Raw genomic sequence first — 14,170 nt, forward strand, 5'->3', positions numbered from 1 at the left:
GCTGCCATCCTGTTGATTAGGTGTACTTGAATATTACATGCTGCCACAAAAATAATGCTTGAATGACTTTAAAGGGGTATTTCACTTTGCTATAACAAACATAGTTTACAGCAGTCTGTAAATGTTCCTGTAAGTGTACCATCTCCAGTTTTCTGCTCTCAGCATCACTGCTCCTGATGGGTGCTGGGGTCCTAATTACCAGCCATTCATTTTCAAGGCCATGCCTAAATTAATAGTTCTGAAGTGTAAACTAGAGAGATGGCAGTGCCGACAACAGAGAGAAGGTGCCACTGATGTCACTATATACTTAGTGGTTACATATTCTAAAGTGAAGTACCACATTTAAGTGACCATAAACCAGGATTCATGCTGTACAGTACATATTCATTCCACTTCTATAGATACTTACAATCAAGTGTCCCACACACTGTAAATGTCTTGTCTATGGTATGGAAAGCTTGTGCTTCTTCAATAATATTAATTTATTCTTGACAACAGTAAAACAAAGGAACTAATGAACTGAGCTAGAGGCTAACATCGTGGACAAATATTTGTTTGAGCCTGTACTCTCGGGGTAGATTGGTTTTATAGTTGTGTCCTTTGCAGAAAAATGTATTCATATTGCTAAACAGCTGCAATATGGCAGTCAAAATATCTTATTCCAAAATAACATGAATTACACAAGTTAGGGATTATGTTTTAGAGTGGATTTTCTCTTTGACAACTTGACATGGTAGCCTCTGCCATCGGTGTGTGAATGGATCAGTGTGAGGCAAACACTGTAAAGCACTTTGAGTGGTCAGTAGACTAGAAAAGTGCTATAAAAATGCAGTCCATTCACCATTTACCATGACTCCACATAAAAAATACCCTCTTGTTCATATTGTTCTCATTGGCTCACAGTCATACCACAAAACTGAAACCAGCAGAAATATTATGCTCAGCTACTGGTAAAACATTATCACATATCAATCAGTTGACAGTTGACAGTCTAATATACCCATTGAGGATTCACATTTTTAGGGTCATCTTCCTGTCTAGTATTTCAATTTCTTTTTAAAAAATTGCTTCAAGGCTTAAAATGCCTCTTTAAATATGTGTCCTAATTCTAATCTACAGTATGGCTCCTGTGAAATCTATACCTGACCTGTCTATTTCATGAAAAACAGCAATTGTCCCTATTTTGTCCTCTTGGTGTTGGAAAGGGAGGTAGGAAAAGTCAATTGAGGCCAATTCTCCATAAGCTCTTTAGTGAAAGTAGAACTTGATATCACCAGATGAAAAAAAATCACTTAGTCTTCCCTCCTTTATACCATTTGGCTAGACTTTATTTTATAACTTCCTTATGTCACATAAGCAAGACACTGAAACAGCTCAATAGATTTTTCTTTGGCTGTGTATAACTATGTATGATGATTGTTCTTACTGTGTTGTGTTTTAAGTTTACTGTAGAATTAATTCCTATAGCAATTCTGGAGCCAGTTCCAGATCGATTTCGTGTATATATTCGTGTATATATATATATATATATATTATATATATATAAAATGCTGTGTAATATTAAGATTTATGGACCAGACAATCAGGATTTGTTAGTTTTTGATATGTGAAGTGCCTCTTCAACAGCAGTATCAGAACCTGGCTCCTCCAAGTGCTCAATCAGGAAACAGGGCTCCAGTATACTGTATGTAAACACCTGAGCTTGCAGCTTTTGTCTTTTTAACCATGTTCTATTTTCCCCCTGTCCCTCCACACCTTCCTCCAGGTGTTGCAGATCTGCCCCAAGGACATGAGAGCAGACATTTGTGTTCATCTCAACCGGAAAGTTTTTAAGGAGCATCCGGCGTTCCGATTGGCCAGCGACGGGTGCCTCAGAGCGCTGGCCATGGAGTTTCAGACTATCCACTGTGCCCCCGGGGATCTGATCTACCATGCGGGGGAAAGTGTGGACAGCCTTTGTTTTGTGGTGTCGGGATCACTGGAGGTCATTCAGGATGATGAGGTGGTGGCCATTTTAGGTGAGTTAAGGCCCTTCTGAGGTGCATTCGGAAGTGGTGTCTAAATTCACAGCCCTTTTTTCATGACTTTTACTAAAAGAGTAAAAGTGTGGATGTGGCAAACTGTGTGCTTTGGATTTAATGCACTCCACTCTGGCTGTTGCACCATTCTCAGTTTGTTGCACTGGGTAAATGAATATATTTTTCTGCATAAATTTGGTTCTGTTTATGCAATCAGGGTTTAAGAAGACCCAGTCATTTTTTGTTATAGAATGCTCTTTCCTTAATTAGTAAAAAATTAAAAAAAAAAAAAAAAACTAAATTGCAAGTTGTAAATTTGTCATGTTTATGGGAAGTTGACTTCTGCTTGTTTCATGAAATTGATCTTCAAGGCTACTTCCCCTGTTGTCCAAGGACCTACCGTACATCTGGCTGGATCTTGTCAGACTATAAAATTCCCCTTGGATCCAGATTGGTGTTGCTTTAAAGCATGGATTCCCATTTGAGAAGCACTGGAAAGCTCTCCCTTCTTGGTTCTGGCTCCAATGGGAATATGCTGCTGTTACCTTGCCCCTAACCCAACCCATCTCTTGAGATGCACAGCGACACAAACACAGTCAGACAGGAGAGCAGACTGTTTATACTAAGTGTTTTTGTTGAATAATTATTTAAATTCACTGTCAAAATCTCCCTTTATTTTCTCCATAAACTCACTCACAACAGCACCTAATGGAAGAAGCTGATTTTTCATTGCAGTAAATAAAAGTTGGGCCATTTGGGGCCAGTTTTTTTTTTTTTTTTTTTTTTTTTTTAAATTGGCTCTTGCTTTGCTTTGCCAAATGATTGACTTGGTGAGTAATGGATGGCATTCGTTGCTATTCCCAGTAACATAGCCTTGGCTGTTTTGCGTCAATAACCTACAATTGGTGTCTCTGTGGAAGAATCAATATGCCGACAGGCTGCTGCTATTGACCTGGATGTTTTCACTGTAATGGAGCCCCCTATGATATACCAGTTACTGCTATGCATCAAGTTCTCATTAGCCTAATGGCACTGGAGAACCGAAAAAAATATCAAGTATTAGTGCACACAAGATGGAGCATCTCCTCTGCTCCTGAGGTTGGTGCTACCTTTTGGGCGATTAAAAAATCTGATTTTCCACGGCATATTTCCATTCTCCAAACTATTCTGAAAGGCCAAATATTTATCCATCAATGCTATTAATTACTATACTTAAACCTAATATCAATAAGTTATTCCCATATGTATAGATTTCTTGCTGGCACAAAAGCTCCCCACCCTAAAGTGGTTAGTGGTGTTGCATATGAGTCATAGTTTGAAATGAGTTGTGCTAAGTAATGCTTTTGCAAGTAGAATGATTAAAATTATTTAAAAGACTGCATCGTGCATCAACCGCTGCATCAAGTGGTTGCAAGAATCATTCAGATTGCATTCAGACATGTTTATCAAATTCAAAGACATTTTTAGTAGTCAAGCTGCTTATGCAGGGTCTGAATAAAATGATGCACAATAGTTACTGCTTCATAATGGTTTTATGATCAATTTGAGCCTTTCCACCTTTCTGTGGCCCAGATAGCTGCTAATTCAAAGGCTTTACTAGCTCTCTCTGTGCACAAATTATAGCATGCTGTACATGCTCTTCTGGGCTTATTCTAATTACTTGTGTTATTTCAAATTCTCTAATATACTGTGGATTCTGTGAGGATGCAATTCCCTTATAGCAAAGCTGCAAACATGAGGAATATGACAGTGTGTCAAAACATAAAAAAATTCATTGCCCAAATAGAGTGTTACAGTTTGGACTCCAACACAATTGAGCGAGCATCTTTGAGCCATGGGTTCAAGCTTTTTTTCACACAGGGTTTTCAGTTTACGCAGAAAATAAGGTTCTTATATTAACATTATGACACAAATTAAACCCGTCAACATCTCAACCACAAAATAAGCTGTTATGAGCTTTAGAAAAGTAAGTTGCTAACAAGTTCATAGAAGCTACAGTGGCTGTCAGAATAATTACACATCGTTAGGTCAAGCAGTTTATCTCTCATTCTTCCTCTGCTCTGCTCCATGTGCTCAGCTCTATAGCTGTATCTTGTGCTCATTTGCGCTTCTATATGGTTGAGATGTGACAAAACGTGACCAACCAGCCCGTTTCCCAGCTCGTCAAATACCGACGCTTTGTCATGCGCTGTGGCGTCAGTGTGAGATGCAGGGGTTGGTAACAAAGTATAAAGAGCGAGTTGGCACAGGGAGGTGGTCAGGGTGGATGGTGGATGTATAAGCCACAGAACCTTCATGCATGAAACCCAAGTTCTATTCCTGTTCTATTCCTGAGACGTCTCGCTTTGTTAGAGAGAGATGGTTATCTTTTCACACGCGGCCAAGATCGTGTCTCATATCCGTTTTGTTGCCTAGACCGAACCTTTCCCTAACCTTAACCAACCTGTTTTTGTTTTTAATTTTTTGAAAACCTTGTTGGAAAAATCCATTGGAAATCTACTGAGGGAGCCCATGGCTGAGCTCCCGTTGGCCTACAAAATCATGTCAGCGCTAGAACCCTCTATTGAATTGTTGGGACTTTGCTGTCCTTTTCTCTGCAGGCAAGGGAGATGTATTTGGGGATGTTTTCTGGAAAGAAGTGACTCTTGCCCAAGCCTGTGCCAATGTTCGAGCGCTGACCTACTGTGACCTCCACGTCATTAAACGTGATGCTCTGCAGAAGGTGCTGGAGTTCTACACCGCATTCTCTAACCATTTCTCAAGAAACCTGCTGCTAACCTATAACCTCCGTAAGAGGGTGAGTAAATCAAAGCGTTTTATGTCAAGGCTGTCAGGGAGTGGAACACAGCACCTGCCGGCATCAGACACTCACAACACATTTTCATTTTGTAAGGAAAATTTAAAAACCATCAAGTCATGGCATCCTTAGTATTTGATTTATTGCACCTGTTGCTTTCATAGCATCCTTATTTTATTACAGAGCTCTTATTATCTTAGGCTGTGTAACCTCTTCTTGTATGGTTACATCATGTTGTGTTTTGTGCATGTAATTGTTTTTACATTTTTAATGATGACGGCAGATGAAAATGAACTTGCTAACTCTGGTGCAAATCTTTTAGAATTGTGCAATGTCTCCTCTAAATAAAGAATAAAATAAGTTGCCCATTTTTAATCAAGACTAAACAAGTTATATTTACATAGAGCTTATTGTAAAGGTGTATAATGGTATAATGCGGATGAAGAACTAAATACTTAAAGTACATATTTTCATATATACTTTCACACTCAGAAATGAGCAAGAAAAGAGGAGAGAAGAAAAGTCAACATTATACAACAAAGATAAGAAAACTAAAGTATGACACAATCTACCAGATTTCATTGTGTCACAGTACTTACCTTAATTATGAGAGTGGAATTAGTGATACTAATTAGAGACGGATTTAGAGCTGCCTTGCTGTATAACTAAAAGATGCTTAGCTTTGTTAGTTAAACAAGATTTGTTCCCACTCTACATGAATGAAATGAAGCTGCCAAAACAGCCCTTATTATGAAGAGAAGACAAGCTTTTAAACTTTCATGCTGTTTGTGTGCTTTTGAATTATGATTGTTTTAATTTTCGTCTATCTCATTCCTCTCAGAACTCATTTTGCCTTTTGCAAGGCCATCATTTTATTTTAAATAAGAACTTGTGCTGTACTTTAAGTGGAAATCAGCAAGATCCTTGTTTTTAGGGTGGATGAACTCATGCACATGCCTTGGTGAAATGGTACGTGGGGTCTGAGTTTTCATAGAGGTTAATTCAAAACAAGAGCAGTCACAGACCTTAATATTAACATGAAAGTTTGACTTAAACATATGTGAAGGGAAAAAGCAAATTTAAAAAACAAACAAACAAAAAAAAAAACACGAGGTAGATGTTTCAAGTTCACCTTGGAGACTAGGACCAGTGATTTGATCATTTCAAAACAGTAACCCACTGCAAAATGAATCGAACCTGTGAGGTTTTTAGGGGGGGGGGTTGCCTTACACTCTAAGTGTCTACACAAAAGTGGTGTGCCAGAATGCTGCACACGTTTCAACCCAGGAGGAGGTAAGGCATGCTATTAATGTATTCTGATACTCTGAGGGAATCAGTGTGACTCAATGGAGTCAACCAGAAAAGCCAACACACACCACATTGTTTTTAATTTCTTTATATTATCATTTACTGTTGTGAAATGCTCACCTACAAAGACATGCAAAGTGTCACACACAGTTCTTAATTCTGTTTTCTATAGATTAATGCAGGGTGGAAAAAGAATACATAAAGGCGCTCTTGCATCGTCCATTAGGAAATGAACAGCAGTGACAGCAACAGTATGATCATAGCTATCAAGATGCATCTCGTTCATAATATGGTTACTCTCCCCAAGAGAAAGCAAGTGAGATTGAATTGCATGCATATGGAGAGGCAATCTCATCTACTGCATTGAACTGACCGTTCACAAGGGCCCTGTAAGTTATAGATTTATACAGATGGGAAATCCTGGAAGAGATTGAATGGATGGCACAGACTGGAATACAGGTGCCTTTTACATGGAAAAGGTTCCTCTGCAACAATGTAGTTACAGCTGAATCCCAATACATTTGCATTATTTATCAAATGCATTATTTATCAAATATCAAATATGTAGTCAAAGCAACAATTTTTGTGCAACGTTTATGTTGCACAAGCGCAACATAAATATGACACAAGTGCAAACCCATCTCCAACGTTTCCATGTTGGTTCATGTGGACAAATATAAATATTGATTGAGATTTTCACCTTGGAAACAATAATAATGATGAACAAAGTGGCGCGACCTCTGCACATCTTGGGGTTCTTCTAGCACAGGAGGAGCATAATCCATAGGGGATTAGCTTTTCCGTCCACTTAAAACGAATGGACAGATTTGTCTCAGCTCAATCATTATGTAATCATTTTAGCAAGTACCAAACAACAGAGCAAACCACATGTTTTGCATCTCTGCAAAATGATTACATGATAAATGAGCTAAGACAAATTGGCTTAGTTTTCAGTGTGCTGCAGACCTAATCTCCCATGGGATAATAACATGAAATTGTGGATTAAACTCACACTCTCTAAGTAATACCCTTGACCCATGTTAGGCAGCAGTCCCATGATATTGATTAGTGCACTGTTAAAGAAAGTAGTTTAAAACCATATGAATGTGTCTCAAGAAAATGTTAAGATCCTTTTTCAAATTATGCAGATATTTGACACTGTAATCAAGAACCAGCATCAGTTCCAGGCACTGAGTACCCTAAACTAATTAACCAAGTTTACACATATACAATAAAAAAAATTATAGCTCTTTCTCTGATCATCAGAATAATCCAATTAAGCGGTTTCCATATGCAGCAGGAAAAAAAATGGCTCATTAGCATTGACATTTTACTACATCTTGTAAAGACCAACTGCTGACTGAATTGTTTTTCCTCCCATGTAACTTTCCTACAAGACGTTGGATGCTGAAACTGTCTGGAAGGCTGGTCCAAGTCAGAGTTTGTAGAATACCATGGCATCTTAGGAATGTGTTCCCGCTGAGCTCTGGGCAGTTCAGTTTGTGCCACTGATTTACAACTGTCTCCTGTAGTTAGCTGTTTGAATTGTGTCCTGTCTCTTCACCATTAACTGAAACCCGCTAATATTTTAGTAGGATTTTATGTCTACTTAAACAGTCTGAAACTCAATTTAATGCTGAAATATATTATTAAAATAGTCTAATATAGCCTAATCAATATTTGTCAGCCTAAACAAATCTCTTACCGCCAGAACCATTGGAAAGTTTAATATCATTGTGATGTATAATGTGCACCTACTCAATACACACAATAGGAGAAATAATAAAGGTTAGAGAATCCAAGTGGATTTTTGAGGACAGAGGCAATGCAAAATAAGAAATATTCTGTAGTCCACAAAAGCAGTTACCTATTCATTATCAATGGAGTACCTGCACATAACCCAAACTCAAGTCTTTGTTTAAAAATATTGTTTGAATGGACTATTCCTGGGAGTTAAAATACCAAATATGAATTCTGCTTTAGAATGCATTGATTAACTATAGTCTCACTTAGATATATTTTTGAAGAGAGGCCTGGCCAAGGAGGCAGCAGCATGGCAAACTAAAATAACCTAAAAAGGTACATCAGCAAAAGCACAAGCAAAATTGCATCACTGAACTGCAAATTCAAAATTTGCAACTATTCAAAGTGCAGTAGTCCATTAGCAACTATGTAATAAAATTACTGTGCTTCCTCACCCATTGAAGCCAAAGGCATGATATGAACTTTCCCTCTGTGCCTTGGGAATACCCTCTTTATGGTGACATTTACAGAGCGCACACATTTTTAAACATACTTTTCGACAGTCTTCTTGCTCACATGCTCACAATCAGTGAACAAGACAAACCTGAACATCTACCCAGAGATTATTTCTACCTGGGTGTCAGTGTTATATACTGTCTATTAACCTACAGAGATATGAGTTGATGTATAGAGAAATTATTTATTTCATTTTCTTGCAGATTGTCTTTCGAAAGATCAGTGATGTGAAACGAGAGGAAGAAGAGCGCCTGAGACGTAAAAATGAGGCACCTCTGAACCTGCCACCGGATCATCCCGTACGAAGACTCTTTCAGCGTTTTAGACAGCAGAAGGAAGCCCGCATGGCAACTGATAAACCTGACCTAGATGAGCATGATATAGAGAAAGGCCCTGTTTATGTTGAGGCCCCCACAGTTAAAAGCTCTATTGCCACCACCAGCATTGTCACAGTAACAGAAAGCCCAGCAACACCTTCATCTTCAACACCCCCCAACTCTACCCCCTCGGATAAAGCCAAGCTCCAACCACCTTCTCCCATTGCATTTGTAGCATGTCGGCCAGCCGAGCCTGTGAAAGTCAAAGGTTGGGGTCGTTTCAAAGAGTCCATGGCCAAGGCCGACAACTGGAACAAAGTGTCTAAGGCCGAATCCATGGAAACATTGCCTGAACGGACCAAAGTGCATGAATCACAGATGTCTCTAAAGAAGACAGACTCCTGTGACAGTGGTATCACCAAAAGCGACCTGCGCCTGGACAAAATGGGTGATTTCCGCACAACACCACAGGACCGCAGTCCTGTACAGCCGGAGACCAGGCATACCTTCTACCCCATCCCAGAGCAAACACTTCAGGCCTCACTTCAGGAGTTCAAACTGGAGCTGAAGGACGACCTCAAGAACCTGAATGTCCGAATGTCTGGCCTGGAGGCGCAACTCACAGAAGCACTTAAGCTCCTCAAGGCGAGGAGAGATGCTGCTGGCTCTCCACAGCCTCTCTTTGAGATTTCCAGACCCAATTCACCAGAGCTGGACAAAGAGGACATCTTCTCTTAAGGATGTCTGATGGAGTCATCAGACAGCACTGAACTGATCATTTGGTGGGATTCAGTACAATCCAGATTACTTGGATGGCTGAGGTTGCATCGGGCACTCCATTTAGATTGGGGAGCACCGTGGTCTTAGAGATTCACTGGCTCTTACCCCAGTGCCTGTCGGTGAACAAGGGAACTCATGATGAGAGGTCAAGGTGACAGTATGTCGATGTAGCCTCACATTTTGGCACCTACCAGTCATAAAATACTCACTGAACATTGAACGTAACCCAGATGCTCACAGGTCTGTGATTTTTGTACATAGGTTTGGTTTATTGTTCCATAGCCCACAATGGGAAATAGCTTAACAAGTAATAATTTAATCTTGAGTTCAATCACTGTTTCACACCATCACAGTTTCAAAGTCTGAACAAAAGCACACAGTTGCATAATGTATTACAATTTTTGCCTATGTTTGAAAGCTTCAGTGGGAACCGCATGATTCAGTGGTTTGTTATTGAGAAATTTGTAAGGTTCCTTGCATGTCACATAAAAGAGTTTTGCATCAAAATCCAGTTGATTCATATTTGATTAATCGATGCCACATACACACCAGGTAATTTGTATTGAGAAGGAGGAAAGACTTTTTAGACACTGAACAGTTTCGGGGTAATTTCCTTGAATGACAGATGTATTTTCCTGTTATTTCAACTGTCATTATTATCATGAATTATACAACAGGTTGTTCTGGCCAAGCAGTCCAATTGTTCAAAGAGCTGTCTCAGCAGAGGTTATAATTCCAGTAAAGCATGGATAGATGTGATGTATGAAAAATTAAATTGTTGTTAACTATAGTGGCAGCAGGAAATAAGCTATCCATCCTTCATGTTATCTATTATTTGTGATTTTCATATATATATATATAGACACTACTAGAGCAATATAGATGAGCTAGTAACCTTTCTATAAAATCCATGCATTCTAACTCTAGCTGTGATTAAACATACTCACGTAATGCTGATGGTACATGCAGGTACTGTAGTTGCGCCCCATATCTAACCACACTACTATTACAGTGACCTGAAAGACTGCCTTTGGATATTATTACTGTAATAGAAATTATTTACATGTGAAATGCAAACTAGTGCATCAAGCCAGCTGCCCATTTATTGCAGTATCTCCACAAATTGTCACTTCATGATGTCATGGATTAGAGCCTTGGGTGGCTGCAGGGGAAGCAAACGTAGGCAAGCTGTCCAAGATGATAACACCTGGATTATTATTATTATTTTTTTTTTAAATTGTGATTTTTACCTTTAATGGTTTTGGAGATGTTTTTTGTTTGTTGCACATGCTTGCATGCCTTTCTGTGTCTGCCCAGCAAAACCTCATCACCACCATTCAACACAGAGCCATGAAACAAAAACCTGAGTGGTTGATCTGCATTAAATTTGGCACACCTGCTCAAAGGTTAAGTATTTGTCAAGTGTCAAGGTTTTGAATATTGCGTTTTTTCACAGCCCATTGTATAATGGCTTATAGCTTTTTAAGTTATAGAGTGGATTTTTACTATCAGCAGTGGTAGACCTAAACTGTGTCAGGACATACAGATCACACTTTGTCGCCCTCTGATTGCTTTATTTGCCGTCATTGTTCAGTGGTGATGTGTGTAGGCTCAAATCACTATTGCAAAGATGAAGGAAAGCCAAACAAATGAAACGTTAAATTTAGGTGCACCAGCAATTTTTAAGTGTAGTATTATTATTATTATTATTATTATTATTATTATTATTATTATTATTATTATTATCCTGCCCCTTTTATAGAATATTCTATTTCACCATCCTATCTGTGGATGCATCAGACACAGCAGAGTATACAGTAGCAGGACCATTAAAGATGGTATTGCTAAGAAATAATTGTGCATATTGAGTTACTACTAGAATTACCAAGACCCACGGTGTCACATAAGTCCTAGTACAACATTGCAGTGAGCGCTCACTACGTCTTTACTGCATTTTCATCATACTCGTCTTACCAGGTTGAACCTAAAAATTTTAGTCCCAAGCTTAGAAGTCTTAAGATCCCCACCTGTATTGTGTCTGCCCTATATACAGTAAAAACATTATTTTAATGGCTAAAAATAATCAGTACATGGATAATTTATCTCCCTCACATGGCTTTTCTGTTACTAAGAAGGATGCAGCGAAGGGTAAAAAGAAGCTGTGGTTGTCACTCCTACATATTCTGTAGCCACATTTCCATCAAAAATGCATCACACTAAAAATAAATGGGCATGTCATCACAGAGGCGAGAACCCGCTTGGTTTAGAGCTCATCTTTGTTCTTTCTGGCTCTGTTCACAAAGCGTTTTATCCTGCTCTAAAAAGTACTTGTAAAAACCACTAAAGCCATCTTGCTTGGATGTTTCTGTTAGATGGTATTCACCAAGTTTCACAGCCAAACTTTTAGTCAGGAATTCAGAAAGTAAAAAGTGCAGAGCTGACAGCGTTAACGAGGAGTACAGTCACTCTGCTGGACAGAATCTACTATGAATCTACTATGTCAAATCATTACAAAGAATGTCATTACAGTAAAAATATGATTACCTTCTTGCACATAGAAAACTCCAAATCATTTTATATCTTTTAAGCAATTGGCAAATTCAGTGGAATTTTAAGTACTGCCTACTGATTGAGAATTGCCCCCTTCAGATTGTAAATTCAGATGTAATATTCCATGTTATTTTGAGAATATGCTTCCTAATTGGCCAAGACAAATTCTTATGAATGCAGTCTCCAATTTTAAGAGCTCAATACATTATTCATTTAAGGGTACATCTATTTAAGGTTGTGCACCACAAAACAGTTTCCTGGCAAATAGGAATCAGAGGTTTTCGAATCATTGAAAATAATGAGGTAAAATGTTGTTCTTGGTGAACTGATTTTTCTCTGTCCAAACTAACATGGATGGAGAACTTTATTTTGAGGTCTAGAACCATAGCACCCGAGAGTCAGCCAACAGAAATTAACTTCAGCCAGTCACAGCATGTAGAGGACATGTTATGTAACATGTGGTGTATTATATCAGTCACTGGTCAACTGGTTAAAATCTGGTGGAGGAACAAAGTCAAAGGACAGCAGACACAATGTGTTGATAGGACTCCAGTAGAGCATTTGCATATTGCATATATTATTAGTAAACTGATATAAGGCTTAACCTTGCATGGGGAACATGTTGATGGCCGCTTGATTAATTTTTAATAGAAATGTGATGACATTTTACACAAGGCTTTGAAATCACATGAAATGAGTGATTATGCAGCCACGTTTGAAATTCATATGAGAAATATTTAGTGCATTTCTGAAAATGCTATACTATGTGCAACTGCATTTTGTGTTGGCATCTTTACAGAATTTTCAGCCATGCTCACCCCCATTCATGCCCCTGTAAGGATGTGTGGACAATTTTAAATGGCACCATTGTTCTTCATCATACATTGTTGCATTGTGGAAAAGAGTTTAACTTTTTAGTTTAAATCAGCAGAATAATGTCATTATTTCCTTCCACCAATGACACATAAGAATGATAGAATCTAAGTGTTTTAATGTATGTTTTACATGCTCATTATGAATGATGCAAACTATGAATCCTATACTCATGGTTTTATATGCTGGAGGAGTTCAGTTTACGCTATCTGTGTTAATTCACCATCACAACCTTATTTCAGTGTCTCAGGAATGTGAGCTATACTAAGCATCAACATTTGAGATATTTGTGCAGTTAATAAGAAGCATTCAAATGTTTGTTTTAGCATATGTCAAGAAGATCTAGTAGTTTTTCATGAAAAACCGTTAAAAAACACCAGATCCCATACCCATAAGACTAAAAGTCTGATTTCTTCTCCTGTGTAGAGCCATTTGTTGGAAGGTAGGTGGTCTTTCTGGCTTGCATAGGAATTGCAGCTGTACGCATATTTTCACTTAAAGCCAACATTGGTGGGCTAAATCTTTTACCATCACTGTGGCTGGATGGCAGTGGAATGGCATGTAGGCACACTCAAAAATTCAAAAACAAGGCCTTTGAAAGCAATATGTAGTTCTGTTCTGTATCATTTATAAACAGGAGTCCAAGCATCAACAAAAACATGCATAATGCAAAACCTTAAGCTGCTGATTATGATGGATTTTTACTATCATTGCTATTGCTGCCACATTACTATCTCTACATCACTGTTGTTGTGATTACGGCAAACAGTCATTACCTTTGTTTGCCATTTAAAAGCATGCAAAACCGTGCCTTCAGAAAATTGCCCCATAACCCTTGTTCAGCCCTGCACTAGCAAAACTGCTGGAACCCTTCTGAAACACGGTCGAGATGAATAAGCAAATTGAACCTAATTATTTTTGGACAGCTCTAGTGAGCTGCCTAGCAACATGACACTACGTATGCACCAATTACATAGCGATGCTTTGTTTCTGCAGTGAGAGTAAACACAGATTGGCTGCAGTGTATGGTCAGTTATGTAATATCCACATGCCTCTATGTCATACATACATTTCATGTGATAAGAAATCTAACTATTGCAAGCACAATGGGAACTCTTTGTTAAGAACTGTGACATACTGTACTGTTCATAACAATAAATATTTTATACTTAGCCTGTGTGCTCAGCTTGAGGACTAATTCTTTTCACGCTGGGAAGTTGGTGGTGACTGCATCCATGTGAACCTGGCAGACGTGATGGAACTTGTTT

The 14,170-nt window shown here is 38.5% G+C and overlaps 1 protein-coding gene across 1 annotated transcript in view; it reads left to right on the top strand.

Moving 5' to 3' along the window:
* The window catches only part of kcnh1a (potassium voltage-gated channel, subfamily H (eag-related), member 1a), a 42,243-nt gene extending 32,806 nt beyond the window's left edge, over positions 1-9,437 (top strand). The window contains exons 10-12 of the mRNA XM_030070542.1: positions 1,766-2,018; positions 4,619-4,815; positions 8,586-9,437. Of these exons, the coding sequence (XP_029926402.1) occupies positions 1,766-2,018; positions 4,619-4,815; positions 8,586-9,437 (1,302 nt within the window). The remainder of the gene's footprint in view (positions 1-1,765; positions 2,019-4,618; positions 4,816-8,585) is intronic.
* Positions 9,438-14,170: the final 4,733 nt, after the last annotated feature.

This window comes from Myripristis murdjan, chromosome 15 (genome assembly GCF_902150065.1).
Source record: "Myripristis murdjan chromosome 15, fMyrMur1.1, whole genome shotgun sequence".
Lineage (NCBI taxonomy): Eukaryota > Metazoa > Chordata > Actinopteri > Holocentriformes > Holocentridae > Myripristis > Myripristis murdjan.